This window comes from Orycteropus afer, unplaced genomic scaffold (assembly GCF_000298275.1).
Source record: "Orycteropus afer afer isolate SDZICR_OR568_19922 unplaced genomic scaffold, OryAfe1.0 scaffold00102, whole genome shotgun sequence".
NCBI lineage: Eukaryota > Metazoa > Chordata > Mammalia > Tubulidentata > Orycteropodidae > Orycteropus > Orycteropus afer.
The window spans coordinates 1647567-1662463 of record NW_006921689.1 but is presented as its reverse complement, the minus strand read 5'-3'; the positions used below and the strand labels follow the sequence as shown (position 1 = coordinate 1662463).

Below are 14897 nucleotides of genomic sequence, written 5' to 3'. Positions count from 1 at the left end.
GGTTTCCGAGGCAATATCACTACGGAAGTAGGATTGCCCAACCTTCCTTCCGAGGAGTGGCTGGTGGGTTTGAACCGCCAGCCTTCTGGTTAACAGTCAAGTGCCTTAGGCACTATGCATCACAAAAGGACAAATATGGTATTAGTCCATTATTGTATCAGTCAAGGAAACGTTTATCTATGGAAGACCATTTTTTTGTTGGTTACTAGGGGTGGGAGGGGAGGGGAGGGAATACTGTTAGACAGATAGAGATAAGTTTTGATTTGGGTGAAGAAAAGGGCAATGTACCAAATATGGGTGATCAATATAGTGACATTGAGGAAGAGAAATACATAGAGAGGTACGTGGGAAGTACAGATAACTAAGATGAACCCTTTTGTGCATATAGTATGGCATGGTCAGTGAAGGCAAACATGGGTGTATGGGTGGATAGATGGGTGGACAGGCTGAAATATCAGGTATGTATATGAAATGGAGGGAGTTCTGGTAGCATAGTGGCTAAGACACTTGCATGCTAACCAGACGGCTGGCGGTTCAAACCCACCAGCCACTCCTCGGAAGGAAGTTTGGACAATCCTACTTTTGTAGTGATACTGCCTCGGAAACCCAAGGAGGGGTCACTATGAGTCGGGTTTGACTCGACGGCACATAACAACAACAACATATGAAATGGAGAGTGCACCCAAGAACATGTATAGGGTTGGCAGAAAGTGGTCCAATAACTTTATGTGTATGATCTGAATTCCCAGGTGTATAATGGGGCTGACAAGAGGCAAGGTTGTGGTCATGGCTTGGTCACAGCCAGCTACCCAGAGGGACCAAGTTGTTGAACCTGTGGGCTTAGGACCATAGTCACAAAGGATATCAAGCTCAATTGGCATAACATACTACACAAAACATTGTTCCACCTCCTACTGTGGCAAGTAGCAACTGAGATCTTAAAAGCTTACAAGCTGCCATCTAGATGCAACAATGGGTCTCTCCTCGTCCAGAGGCAAGAAGAATGAAGAAAACCAAAAATTCATGGAAACAATTAGTCCTAGCGACTGGTACTCCATCCAATCTGCAGCCTATACGACTATGAGACCAGGAGAAATAGATGGTGTTTGGCTGCTGCTGTCAACCCCTGGGAAGAGGATCTTTGTAGGAGATCCTGGATAGACAGGGGGAACAATATGGAACAAAACTCAAAATCATTTGGAGAAGCAAGGAAATAATAAAGATCAGAACAGAAATAAATGAAACAGAAAACAAACAAACAAAAAAACTATATAGAAAAAAAAAAAAAAAAAAAGCGGGACCAGGTTTGCTGGCCCGAGGGAGCCTGGTGGAACCACTGAGACTATGGCCCCTAGCTGCCCTTCAGGTCTGGAATTCAATGCACACCTTTGTCTTTCAGCCAAACAACAGACAGGCATATCAGTTGAGCATTTATCTGAGGTAGATACAGTCCTTGAAGAGAATAAGCATGAGAAAGAAGGGCTGCTCAGGCACAGGGAGACAGCTCAGGGGGTAGGAGTGCATGGAGAGATGGACACAGGGAAGAGGTAACTATCAGGAGGAAGTGGGAGGAGAGATGTTGCATTGTACTAAATTGTCTTCAATGTCATGAGACAAAGTGTATGTGAACTGCTGTATGGAAAGTGTATTTGCTCTGTAAATATTCACCCAAATCACACACACACACACACACACAAATAGATTTATGGAAACTAAATACCTGGCTGTAGGAAGGGGCAGATTTGTGACTCCAATCCCCAATCCCCAATCCCCAACACCCCCCCCCAACCTTAAATTTGGAACCTTTTTCATAGTCCTATGCAAATTCTCTCTAGAAGAATTAGCATTCTTCTAGAGCTGGTGGGAGCTCTGGTAGTATAGTGGCTAAGGCACTTGACTGCTAACCAGAAGGCTGGCGGTTCAAACCCACCAGCCACTCCTCGGAAGGAAGATGGGGCAATCTACTTCCATAGTGATACTGCCTAGGAAACCCAAGAAGGGGTCGCTATGAGTCGGGTCTGACTCGATGGCACATAACAACAACAACAAATGCAAATTCTCTAACCAAGTTTCTCATTTCTCCAGTATTCAGAAGCCCCATATGGAAAGTTAAGGTTCTTTTAATAATTTTTTTTTCCAAAGTTAAGAAAATAGATAAAAAGCCTTTGTAGCAGCGAAATCATGGTCAGTACATCACAAAAAAAAAAAAAAAAAAAAAAATATGGTCCATGGGTCAGAAAAGGATTTTTACCCTTCAGAAATTTTCATCATAATATTCATATGAGCACATCTGTTTGCAAATTATTACTTCTGCACAGGTAGTTATATGCATGTACATTCTTTGGGATCTCAATTATTTACCCCTTTAAAGTGATTCTTGACAATTTATTTTATAAATATTCTTAAAACTGTTTTATTAGCAAGTAAAAGGATTGCAAACAGAGTTTATAGATTTACCCTGTGCAATATGCCAACTTGGAAATTCGGCTTACCTCTACTAGTTGTCTGCTTTCTAGTTCAGGGAAGCACTGCACTTGTATTACATCCAAAGAAAAGTGCATTAGCATCCCAAATAGAAGCTTCTTTCTCTAACCTTAACATAAAGCTTATGTGGTTGAACTTTTAGAGTCAGGTCTTCATAGATGTGAAGCTTATTTTATGACCAAATGTGATCATGGATTGGCAGAAATTCTCTTTAAAAGCAAATTTCCTCTCCTTGACTCTTTAAATAGTAACAAATTGAAAAAATTAACCACTGCACTTACCATGACTTAGTGTACATAAAATTTCCACTTACATTTTCTGAACTTATATAGGCAGCATCCATTTGAGAAATAATATCTAATATGGAAGAAAAGAAACATGTGTCTGACAGTCTGATCTCATCAGCTTCCTTTTAGAAGACTGTTTAGTCTATCAAGTTAATTTCTTTTTTTTTTTTCTGCCTTCTGAAGAGGGATTGTGCTTAGAAAGGGAGATGATGATGGAATTTCCTTATCCTAATCAATTTAACCCAGAGGATTTGTGGAGGAGGGATTACATGAGTAACGGATATTATGTAATTTCCCATCTACTTTTAATCTAGGTACTTGGTTTATTTTGCAAGTATTGGGGCTTACATTGATGATAAAACTTCTCACTAGGTTTAAATAACTCTCATCCCAAATTTTATTTAAAATATTAAGAAGTGGCACATTCACTTCACCAACCAAGGAGACCCTGCAGTACTTAGTTCTCCTGAATAATTTTTGCTTTCACTTCCCTTTTATAGAAATTATGAGGAAATTTCTAGAGTGAGGAAGTAGGAGGTTCTTTGGAAAGTTGGATTATACATTAACTCCACTGATAACACACTCTTCTCCAGATGAACCTTGCAATTCATTATTTGTATCAGAACAACTCTTAAGTTACACTGAGTTTTGAAATACTGGCAATATTTCTGTCATCTATCAAGCGCCACTATATGCAAACACTTCACCTCACTTCATGTTAATAATGCTTTGAGGAAGAGGTTTTCTTTGTTGTTTGGTGCTGTTGAGTTGGTTCCAACTCATAGTGACCCTACGTACAACAAAACAAAACACTGCCTGGCCTTGTTTTATCCTCACAATTGTTGCTATGTGTGAATTCATTGTTGCAGGTATTATGTCAATCCATCTTATTGAGGGTCTTCCTTTTTTTTTTGGCTGACCCTCTACCAAAGAAGCTCCGGTTGTGTAGTAGTTAAAGCATTCAACTACTAACCAAAAGGTCAGTATTTTGAATCCACCAGACACTCCATGGGAGAAAGATGAGGTAGTCTGCTTCCATAGAGATTTGCAGCCTTGGAAACTCTATGGGGCAGTTCTACTCTGTCCTGTAGGGTCACTATAAGTCAGAATTGACTTAATGGCAGTGGGTGGGGCTATTTTACCAAGTGTATATTCTTCTTCAGGGACTGGTTCCTCCTGATAGGATGTCCAAAGTATACGAGATGCAGTCTTGCCATCCTTGCTTCTAAGGAGCATTCTGGCTATACTTCTTCCAAGACAGATTTGTTCATTTTTCTGGTAGTCCATGGTACATTCAGTATTCTTCACCAATAAGATAATTCATCAATTATTCAGTCTTCCTTATTCATTGTCCAGCTTTCATATGCATATGAGACAACCAAAAATACCATGGTTTGGGTCAGGCACACCTCAGTGTGCACTGACATCTTGCTTTTTAACACTATGTGGTAGTTAAGTTTGTGTATCAACTTGGCTGGGCCTGGTTGAGTGGCTGGGCAGCTGGATGTAGTATTACCCATGATGAGACTGGTAATGAACTCCATGGTGGAATCTACTGTGAGCAGCTAAGTAGCTGCCGCAGGGAATGTGGTCTACTTCCCATATATAAGCAGAAGCCTTGGGGAATGATCTCTAGCTTATGGCATGCTTGGACCCTGCATGTAGCCAAGTCCTTGTTCAGCAGCCTGCCATGCTCTGCCGATCTTAGGACTTTTAATGGACTTGAATTAATGACCTGCCATGTGGTTTGGTAATATCGGGACTGTGCTTTATCACTTGTCAAACTTGGGCTTGTCAGTCTCAGCAGCAAGCAGCTGAGTGAAGAAAAGCCCCCAGCTCCAGTGGGCCAGCAGCAAGAGGCAGAGCTGAAGCCCAAGGATGAGGGGCTTTCACTTAACCCCTAGAGTGGGGCACTTTGAACTCGGACTTAAAGCCTCCAAATTGTAATAAACTCCTGTTTGTTAAGGCCATTCCATTTGTGGTATATTCCTGTTAGAGTGGCACTAGGTAACTGTGGTAGTTAAAGTTGTGTGTGAACGTGGCTGGGCCTGGTGGAGTTGCTGGGCAGCTGGTGGTAGTTATTCCCCATGATGAGAATGGCAATCAGCTCCATGGTGGGATCTACCACAAGCAGCTGAGTAGCTGCTTTGGGGCTGTGGTCTGCTTCCTGTATGTAAGGAGAAGCTTTCAGAATGGTCTCTAGCATATGGCACAGAACTCTGCATGTAGCCATGTCATTGTTCAGCAGCCTGCCATGCTCTACTGACCTTGGGACTTTTAATGGACTTGAATTAATGGCCTGCTGTGTGGTTTGGTAACATCCGGACCATGCCTTGTTACTTGTCAACCTTGAGCTTCTCAGCCTCAGCAGGCAGCAGCTGTCTGAGTGAAGAAAAGCCTCTAGCTCCAGTGGGCCGGGAGCAGGAGGCAGAGCTGAAGCCCAAGGTTGAAGGGCTTTCATCCAGTCCCTAGAGTCTGGCAATTTGAACTCAGACTTAAATCCTCTGAACTGTAAGAGAATAAACTCCTGTTTGTTCAAACATCCCATTTGTGGTATATTCCTGTCAAAGTGGAACCAGCTAACCAAAACAGTAACCAAAATACATTGTAAAGAGGTCTTTTGTAGCATATTTGCCCAATGCAATATGTCATTTGATTTCCTGACTGCTGCTTCTATGGGTATTGATTGTGGATCCAAATAATTTATAAGTAAGAAGGTAAAGGTTTAGAGAGGTCTGCTGCCATCTAGTCAAGAACCACGCCAGCATATCAGCTCAGGGGTTTGAAATTCAAAGAGATGTACTCTTTACAGTGTATTTTAGAGGAATTTAGAGTTCCTTCAGCACTGGACATTTATCAGCTATGATATACATTAAATACAAGACAAGGGGGAGGGGCAAGACATTGCTGACTTCATTACATGAATGCCAGTATAGAAAGGAGAAGCTTTTAAAAACATCAACTACTAAGCAGAAAGAATAATTTTGTTTTTGCTATTGTTAGGCGCTGTTGAGTCAATTTTGACTTCAAGTGACCCCATGTGACAGAGCAGAATTGGCCCATAATGTTTTCTAGATTGTAATCTTTGTGGGATCAGATCACCAGATATTAGAGCCACTGGGTGAATCTAACTGCCAATCTTTCTGTTAGCAGCAGAGCACTTAATTGCTGCACCACTAGGGCTCCTCATAAGGAATAGTAGTTACCTATGGTGGTGCTGTGTTTAAGCACTTAGCTGCTCACCAAAATGTTGGTGGCTAGAACCCACCAGCTATTCCATAGTAAAAAAATGTGGCACTCTGCTTCTGTATAGATTACAGCCTTGGAAACCCTCTAGCACAGTTCTACTCTGTCCTATGTGTATGGTTGCTATGAGTGGGAATAAAGTAGACAATAGGTTTGGTTTTGGGGTCTATAAATAAATGTGAATGAGTGGGAGCCTAATTCTCCTACTTTTAAGTTAACCAAACAGCAACATTATTATTACACATGTAAAAAGCAATTTATTAATTTATTAAGCCTAAAATGAAGGAGATAAGAAAATTATATGTTATGTACTCTAAAAAGTAACTACTTTTTCTTATTTATTATAAAATAAACATTTGACATTCAGTCTTTGGTTCTGAGTTAAACGAGGTTTGAAATTATAGAGCGACAGCAAGAATGAGGAAGACCTTCAGCAAGATGGACTGACACAGTGGTTGTAACAATGGGCCCAAACACAGCAGCCACTGTGATGGCATAGGACCAGGCATTTTCCCACTCTGTTGTACATTGCATCGCTATATGTTGGAACCCACTCGATAGCTCCTCACAACAATAACATGTCTGAAAAAGAATCCTATTTTACTTGCCCTTTATTTTTAAAATGCAGGTAACAAATATGTACCGGATTTTAAGAAAAATAAGAGGTGTGTATAATAAATACTCTAAAAGCATTTTAAAAATAATTCTGAAGCCAAAACTAGGAGTTGATCGTTGTGATTACAACTTCTTAAATATCCAACTGCAACAAGCTGAAGGTCATGAGATGTCACATTCTTTATATGAGAGGAATGCATAATTAGCCAATTTAAAGAAAACTCAGTCAGGTCTCTGGAATAGCTGTAGAAATCATATTATCTATATGCTTAATTATAAGAATTTATATTTTTTTCCAGAAGTAGCTACTTAAACAATTGAGTAAGCTTATAAATATGTGAGTGATAATTGACCAATAAAATTGGTACCTCGAGAAAGCAAATAAACATTCTTAGGTCTCTATTAGTAGCACAGGAACTCTGGTGGCATAGTGCCTAATGCATCTGACTGCTAACCAGAAGGCTGGCAGTTTAAACCCACCAGCTACTCCGTGGAAGCAAGAGTGGGCAATCTACTTCTGTAAAGATTTACTGTTTCAGAAACCCAATGGGGGCTGCTATGAGTCAGAATCGAGTCAACGGCAGTGGGTTTATTAGTAAATTACTCTTTTGGAGTGATATGTAATGAGCAAACATGTAAACCTACAGTTAAGTACTTTCTTACTGGTATGAGAATAGTATTTTTCTAACGAGGTTGAAAGACACATATTTTAATACTCACAGAAAGTGCAAAGACCATGCCTGTAATAATGACTTGTTTTAAAACTCAGGTAAATATTCAATCATTTCATTTAACTTACAGGATTGCACTTTCCCCCTTTAAAAAATAAGTATAATAGACTTAGTTTTTTATGTATTGAGTTGCCTTACTCAAACTTTTCTGGAGTCGGTGAATGAACATATTTCATACTCAGTTGAGAGATTTTTATCAGTACACTTAAAGGCAGCAGGGTGCATAATTAGGTATGCCTGCCATCTGCATAGCCCTCCAGGTACAAGAGGCATTAGCTTTATTTAATATTACCACAACATTAATTTTACTCCATTAATTCATGTCATTTGCTCTTTACTTCAAACTAAGATTGCTAAAACTAAAGCATTGGACATGATGACCCAATTTTGATTTTAGAGAAAATTTTACATTATAAACAACATCTTAAGCAACCTCAACAGTGAAGAATACTCTTATTAACAATTGACTGGCTTGCTTTCACATTTGCAAACAAAACTGTCCTGGTTTTAGTATAATCCTTAAAAAAAAACAAAAACAAAAAACCACTGCCATCAAGTCAATACTGACTCATAGCGATCCCCATTGGGTTTCCAAGGCTATAAATCTTTACCGAAGTAGATTGCCCAGTCTTCCCTTCCCTGGAGTGGCTGGTGGGTTTGAACTGCCAACCTTCTGGCACCACACCACCAGAGCTCCTTCCTTTTTCCAAAAAGGGGATATATTGTAAGATCATTGTTTTATTTAGGTGGCACTATGACAAGTCACTAGAATATCTTGAATCACACAATGAGAAAGGTATTTTCAGTATTATCGTTCCTTTAAGTCAAGGAACCAGTCTTTTGAGTCTTGACACTGCTGTAACACTTAACAATTCTCCATTTACAACAAAGTGTTGTTCTTGTTTCAACTCAAGGCGACCTCATGTGTGCGGAGCAGAACTACTCCATAGGGGTTTCAAGGCTGTGGCCTTTCAGAAGCAGATTGCTAGGCCTGTCTTCCCAGGCCCCTCTGGGTGGGTTCAAACTGCCACCCTTTCAATTAGCAGTTCACCACTTAACTGGATCCCCAGGGACTCCCTAACAAAGAGAGCAGGCCTCAAGCTCTGGTCCTTGGTAGGGATTAGTATCTTTTTAAAAATACATTTTAAGCATTAGTATCTTGATAGAATTTAATAACTTGGCTTTCCTTCATAGTTGCTTTATGAAAAAACAAACCAGACAAACCATCGAGTCAATTCTGTCTCATAGCAACCCCAATCAGGTTTCTGAGGCTGTAAATCTTTACGGAAGTAGATCACCCCATCATCCTTCTGTGGAGCACTTGGGGGCTTTGAACCTCTAACCTACTAGTTAGCAGCCAAATGCCTTATTCACTACGCCACTAGTTACTTTATATTTATGGCAAATAACACTGATTGTCTATTTAAACTTCTTAGATAGTTCCTCTTCTATGCACTGATAAGTTAAAAATTAGTCTAAAGAAAAATATTCAGTAATTAGAGTACAGTTATATGAGGATATGGGAAACGTCATGAAGGTTGTATGCAAAACGACTGAAATTTGAGAAAAATGAGTATAACTTTTATTTGAATCTAATCTCAGAAGGAAAAGGCATACAATTACACACAAATGAAAATTTAAGGCTGAAGAAACTCTTTGCATTACTCTGTCTTCTAGGATATTGCATGTACAGCAACGACTACCATTTCTTGATAGCTTACTCTGCATAGTGTTACAGTGCCTTATATACAGTATTTCATTTGATTTTCCCAAGCAGAAGCAAATAAATTTGTACGTTTTACTGAATGGGGTAAAATACCTTAAGAAAAATGAAGTTTATAGGCGTGGACTTTGAATGTCAAATATTTCAAGGTAGACTCAGATGAAAAATCGTAGTTTCTAGTACATCAATAAGAAAAAGAAGAATACAAGTATATTTTTGAAGATAATCTTAGTTGTTTCTGAAAATATGGAAGTAAGAAGAAGAGGCTGGTGGGGGCAGGAGAAGACTGGATCACAAAGTATTCACAAATGGCACAACACAAGGGTGTTCAATGCAGACTGAACAAGTTGAAGCTCCCTCTTAGCAGTTGCCTAAGGCAGTCTTTTGATGGTACTACATTTTGGAAACGTCCAGAAACACATTTACAGAGGGACAATTCTGAGATCCTTTCTATAGATCTGCCTCCCTCTTTGGCAGAATTCCTTTCAAAGATCTCCTATTGAAACTTTGGGAGCTCTGGTAGCTAGTGCCTAAGGGACTTGACTGCTAACCAGACAGGTGGCGGTTCAAACCCACCAACCACTCCTCGGAAGGAAGGTTGGGCAATCTACTTCCATAGTGATACCACCTCGGAAACCCAAGGAGGGGTCGCTATGAGTTGGGTCCAACTCGACGGCACATAACAACAACAACTATGGAAACTTTAGTACACGACTAAAATTGATCTTTGAATTCTTAAATAATATACATTTTTTTCTAATTTACATTAAAATAAACAATATGGAATATCTGAATTTTGAAGGGGGAAATATACTGCAAAATGAAACATAAAAATCACTTTAAGAACATATGCTTCCACTAGTTTTCATTTAGAAATTCTCATGATGCCAACAATTTTTTTTCCCTCTATAGAGGTAACGGCCTCGGAAGGAAGGTTGGGCAATCCTACTTCCGTAGTGATACTGCCTCGGAAACCCAAGGAGGGGTAGCTATGAGTCAGGGCTGACTCGACGGCACATAACAACAACAACAACAACATAGAGGTAACGGAGGCCAATTTTGCCTTACAAATGACTCCCTTTAGAAAAGGGCAAAGTTAAACATCAAGTCCCAGGAGACAAAGTCGAGGAACATCTTTTCACAAATCACATTCATTCCAGAATACTTATCACTGACATGAAACAGCACACGGGGACTGCTGAAAGCAGGTGATGATAGCTTTGGCATTCCCACACCTAGACCAAAAAAGAAAAGGCCTATTTACTCTTGTCTCCCTGCAGGCATCCTTTCAACTTCTCCACTCCGAGATCTGAAGAGGGGCACTAAAGCACTGTGCACAGACATTCACAGAGGATAAACTGGCCAACAAGATCAAAGGCAATGCAATACAGTGTACCTCAGGATTGGGATGCGCTCACTGCTTCTTCATATCTATCAAAATCTGCTTTATCTTTAAAATCTCTCTTTTTCTTATCTTTCATTAATTTTACTCTTCTTTTTATGTTTCCAACTTCATCACTGCTCTGCTCGATGGACTCTACTGACTTGCTATACTTCATTACTACACATTAGTCGGTATTGAATTGAACATTTAAATATTATTATTTTTTGTAGGGGTGAGGAAGAACACCAGGGATGTAAAGTATTCTCCAGTTTGATTTAATCAAACAAGCAATCATATTGAACCTACAGGGAGCTCTGGTGGTATAGTGCCTAAAGCATATGACTGCTAAGCAGGAGGCTATCAGTTCAAACCCACCAGCCACTCCTTGGAAGGAAGGTTGGGCAATCTACTTCTGTCCTGATTCTGCCTCAGAAACCCAAGGAGGGGGCGCTATGAGTCAGGTCTGACTCGACGGCAGTGACTTTGGTTTGGTTTGGTTTTATGATTCTTACTTATACAGAGTGAATGATCAAAAACTGCATCTTGCAAAAATTCTAAATATGCTCCTCAGCCAATTATTGTAAAATCCGGTACTTAATGATGTAATTAAGTACCTGATGTAATGATTAAGTACCGGATTTTACAATAATTGGCTGGGGAGCACATTTCGGAAGTTTTGTAAGATGCTAACTAAGAATCACAGAATTCTTATATTTTACAACTACATAAAAGCTTTGAGATAAAATGACCTACGATTTTACAGATGAGACTGTGGGACTGTTCATGTTCATTAGCTAATTAGTGGCACAAATAGAACAAAGATTTCCCAATTCCTTGCTCAAGAGCGCAAATCATACTTTTCATGCTTATTAATATAAGTAATTTTCATTTTTCATCTGAGTATACTTTTAACTCTTGACAACCCTAAAACAACAACCCGTACTATTTCTGCATTAATGGAACTTCTGACAAACACGTACAGGTAGGACACTTCTCTTCCTACAATGTTACTTTTCTCTGCTCTAGGAAAAGTCTATGAATCTTTAGTGTTCGAAAAAAATCTGGACATAGAATACATTGGGGTTTTCATGATGTTATCCAGAGTTCCTCTAATAGTAACTATAGACAACATATGTTCAGTCAGACACGATAAAAACCAATTTTAATTGTAAATCTTGAACAATATAATAAAGCTATTCCTCAATAAAAAGAACACACACACACAAATGCCTGCTTCTTTATTTGTGCACGACTGAAACTTCTTATTTATTCACTTTAATTCTGCATTTACACAAAAACGCTGTAATAAAATATCTGTACACTACTTCTGTTACAAATATAGATAATATTTAAAATGACTTTATATATTCTAATGTAGGAGTTTCACGCTCTAAAATGGGAAAGAACACATGATAATTCCTTACCAGTTGTCTCAATAAACAGCTCCATCTGTTTCCCTTAGTCTTAAACTATTGTATTATAAGATGTTAATATAAGGCAATGAAATGAAGTTATGTTAATCCCTTAATTTTTCTATCAATTTACTAATGGCATACGACCAACAGAATTACTAACACAATGCTTTTTTCTCTGTCATTAAGATTAATACGAACTGGAAACCAACTGCACAGCGCACTAATGTATTTTTAGTGTTCCATCAGTTGTTAAAACCAGCACTAAAAGATTCTGGGATTCTTCCATGTTCTTCCATGGTTTATAGAGCTGCTTTCTAGAGAAACTGCCATCAACACAGGATAGCATCATTGTTTTTCACTTACAGCAAGACAAACATCTTTTAGAACAGGTCAAAAATGAAAATGAACATTCAGATGACTATTCAATACATTTTCTTTATAAAACTTGGGATCACAGAGTCATATATTTGTTGTTTACTTGTAATTTCAGAAACGGATTTTGTGTTGTTAGCTGCCGTCAAGTCGGCTCCTGCCTCATCAAGACGTTAGCAGAAAAAAATATATGTGTATATTAGAGGTGAGGAGATGAACTTTTTTATGATATTCAAATGTTTTAAATAATGAGAATATTTTGTTAAGTCTTTCAAAAGAATTAAGTTTTTTTTTCTTGTTTGAGATGGAAAGAGGAGATGGATGCACGAAATCAGGTATTTTTGTAAAACTCTATGATTTTCTTTCTCATATTTTTCATTTTTTACCTTAATTAGCTGAAGTCAATTCTATTGGGTTAGATTTACAATTATTTTTCTTTCTGTACTCATCAGTTTAGCACATAATAGTTTTTGCCCATTTGACTTCAAATGTCAGATATCGTCCCAAACATGACCAGATTTACCTTTGCAAATATTTCTTTTCTTTGAGCTTAGCTTCACAGAAAACATAAAGAAAGGAAAAAAGACACTAGACTGAAAGAAAACCATGTTCATATGAGAAAAAACAAACTTAAATGTTATATTTCCCCCTACAGTTTTGAAGAGCCTGATGAACACAGCCTGGGAAAAGTAGTCCACAGAATGGTTCTGTTCTCTTTAAAGTGTAGAATGCAAATGAAGTATTGGTTGGACTCCATTCTGACAGCAATTCAAGAGAGAACTATCAAAGTGACAGTGCCTTTTGTCCGCTTAAGGATGGCAACAGCTTCTTCATGGGTTACCCCTTCCAGACTCTGCCCATTGACAGCGATGATCTGATCACCCCTTTTTAGACGCCCATCTTCAGAGGCTGCTCCCTGCAATCGTAAGCAGGCTTGTTTACATCTCAGAAAATGCTGCGTTGCAGCTACATAACAGAACAAGATCTGAACGAGAACATAAATTGCTCTGCGAGTACATGCATTGCTCCGGTGCTCCAAGGGTGCACCACAGCCATTAAGCAATGATGGACAGACACAAAGGAGGCGTTTTCAGAAATGGTTTTAACACTGAGATTCCAATTTGAGCGAGAATTCAGCATTCAGTAGATTACTCTGATTTTTTTTTTTTTTTTTTTTTGGCTCTTCAGCACAGCACTTGGTGGGATCTCAAATTAATAAAGAATATTTGGGAATTTGCCTAGTAGGAATGAGTCCACAGAATCCAGAATTGTCTGTCCTATAAAGAAGACTTACAAAAAGAAGAAAGAGGGATCAAGAATGAAGAAAATAGGACAAGGACACGTGACCCACAAAACCTTTGCAGAAGCAAAGTGATAGCCCACCTGCACATTATCAAGGGCAGGAGGAGGTTCAGGCCCTGAATGTAAAACCCACTGCTATTTCTTACACAACCTGTGGTTTTGAAAAGGCTGCTCAAGTTGTCTTGGTTCTTTACCTCCCAAGGGTAAATGGGTCCTTCCTATTCATTCCAAACAAAAACCAAACTCACTGCCATCAAGTTGATTCCAACTCACAGAGACCCCCATTGGGTTTCCAAGGGTCTAAATCATCACAGAAACAGATTGCCCCATCCTTCCTTCCATGGAGCGGTGGTGGGTTTGAACCACTGACCTTTTGGTTAGCAGCCCAATGCTTTAACCACTATACCATCAGAGTTTCTCTTCCTATTCATTGTGGGCCCTAAATGATTTAGATTAAATACAGACATTGCTGTTTGAAAAAGAGCCCCATCTTAAGGCATGCTTATAGTAGGCAACTGTGCAATTAAATATAAGATTAAAAATATGGAAAAGTTAATGAGGAATCCATAATGATGAAATTCTTAAAATATGTTCTAACTAGCATGCCTTAAATAAATTGTTCCTCAGCTGAGGAAAAGGACGCCACGACTCTTCTATTCCCTGGCAAATGCTGTTCATATTTTTGGACACACCAACGGCTTAAAAAAAAATCTCGAAAATTAAACCAGCAGCTAGCTAGCTGTTCATACAGCACTTTAAAATGGCTAAAAATAACAATTTTTAAAACAAATAACAAAATGTAACTTCCATAGGTAACTTCCTTGTCTCAAATCATTTTTCTCCTATGTTTGGTGTAAGTTTTGCTTCTTTGCACTTTAAAATTTTGGGGTTTGGGACTTTCTTCTGCAGGAAATTTTGTCCAGTTTTGTGACTCTTGAAAAAATGTATTAACGATATATTAAAGATAATTATATGGGTTTATATTATTTTAATGACTTCAAGCAGCATTTTGCAATAGCATTATTCTTGTTTAAAACATTCTTAAGATTACAACAATTTACTAATATATTACAAAAAAATACAAATAGCTTTGATTTTTTAATTGACTTAGTTGTTTGCAAATGATTGATTTACTGTAGGCAACAGGGCTACTAGATAATCTTCAAAGTTTTGGCAGTAGTTTTCTTTCTATTTAATTCAATTTGTAAAATAAATGTCTGATTAGTAATTGGCACATGTGTTTTATTTACTTTTCTGTATGGATTTTATATTTCTCAACCAAAAAAAGCTAAGAAAAAGAAAACTTAGCAGTCCAATGCAGCCATGTCCCATTTTCAA

At 38.5% G+C, this 14897-nt stretch overlaps 1 protein-coding gene across 1 annotated transcript in view; it reads right to left on the bottom strand.

Moving 5' to 3' along the window:
- Nucleotides 1-13026: 13026 nt before the first annotated feature.
- Nucleotides 13027-14897, bottom strand: part of MPDZ (multiple PDZ domain crumbs cell polarity complex component) — a 225587-nt gene continuing 223716 nt past the window's right edge. The window contains exon 46 of the mRNA XM_042781301.1: nucleotides 13027-13173. Coding sequence (XP_042637235.1) covers nucleotides 13027-13173 — 147 coding nt within the window. The remainder of the gene's footprint in view (nucleotides 13174-14897) is intronic.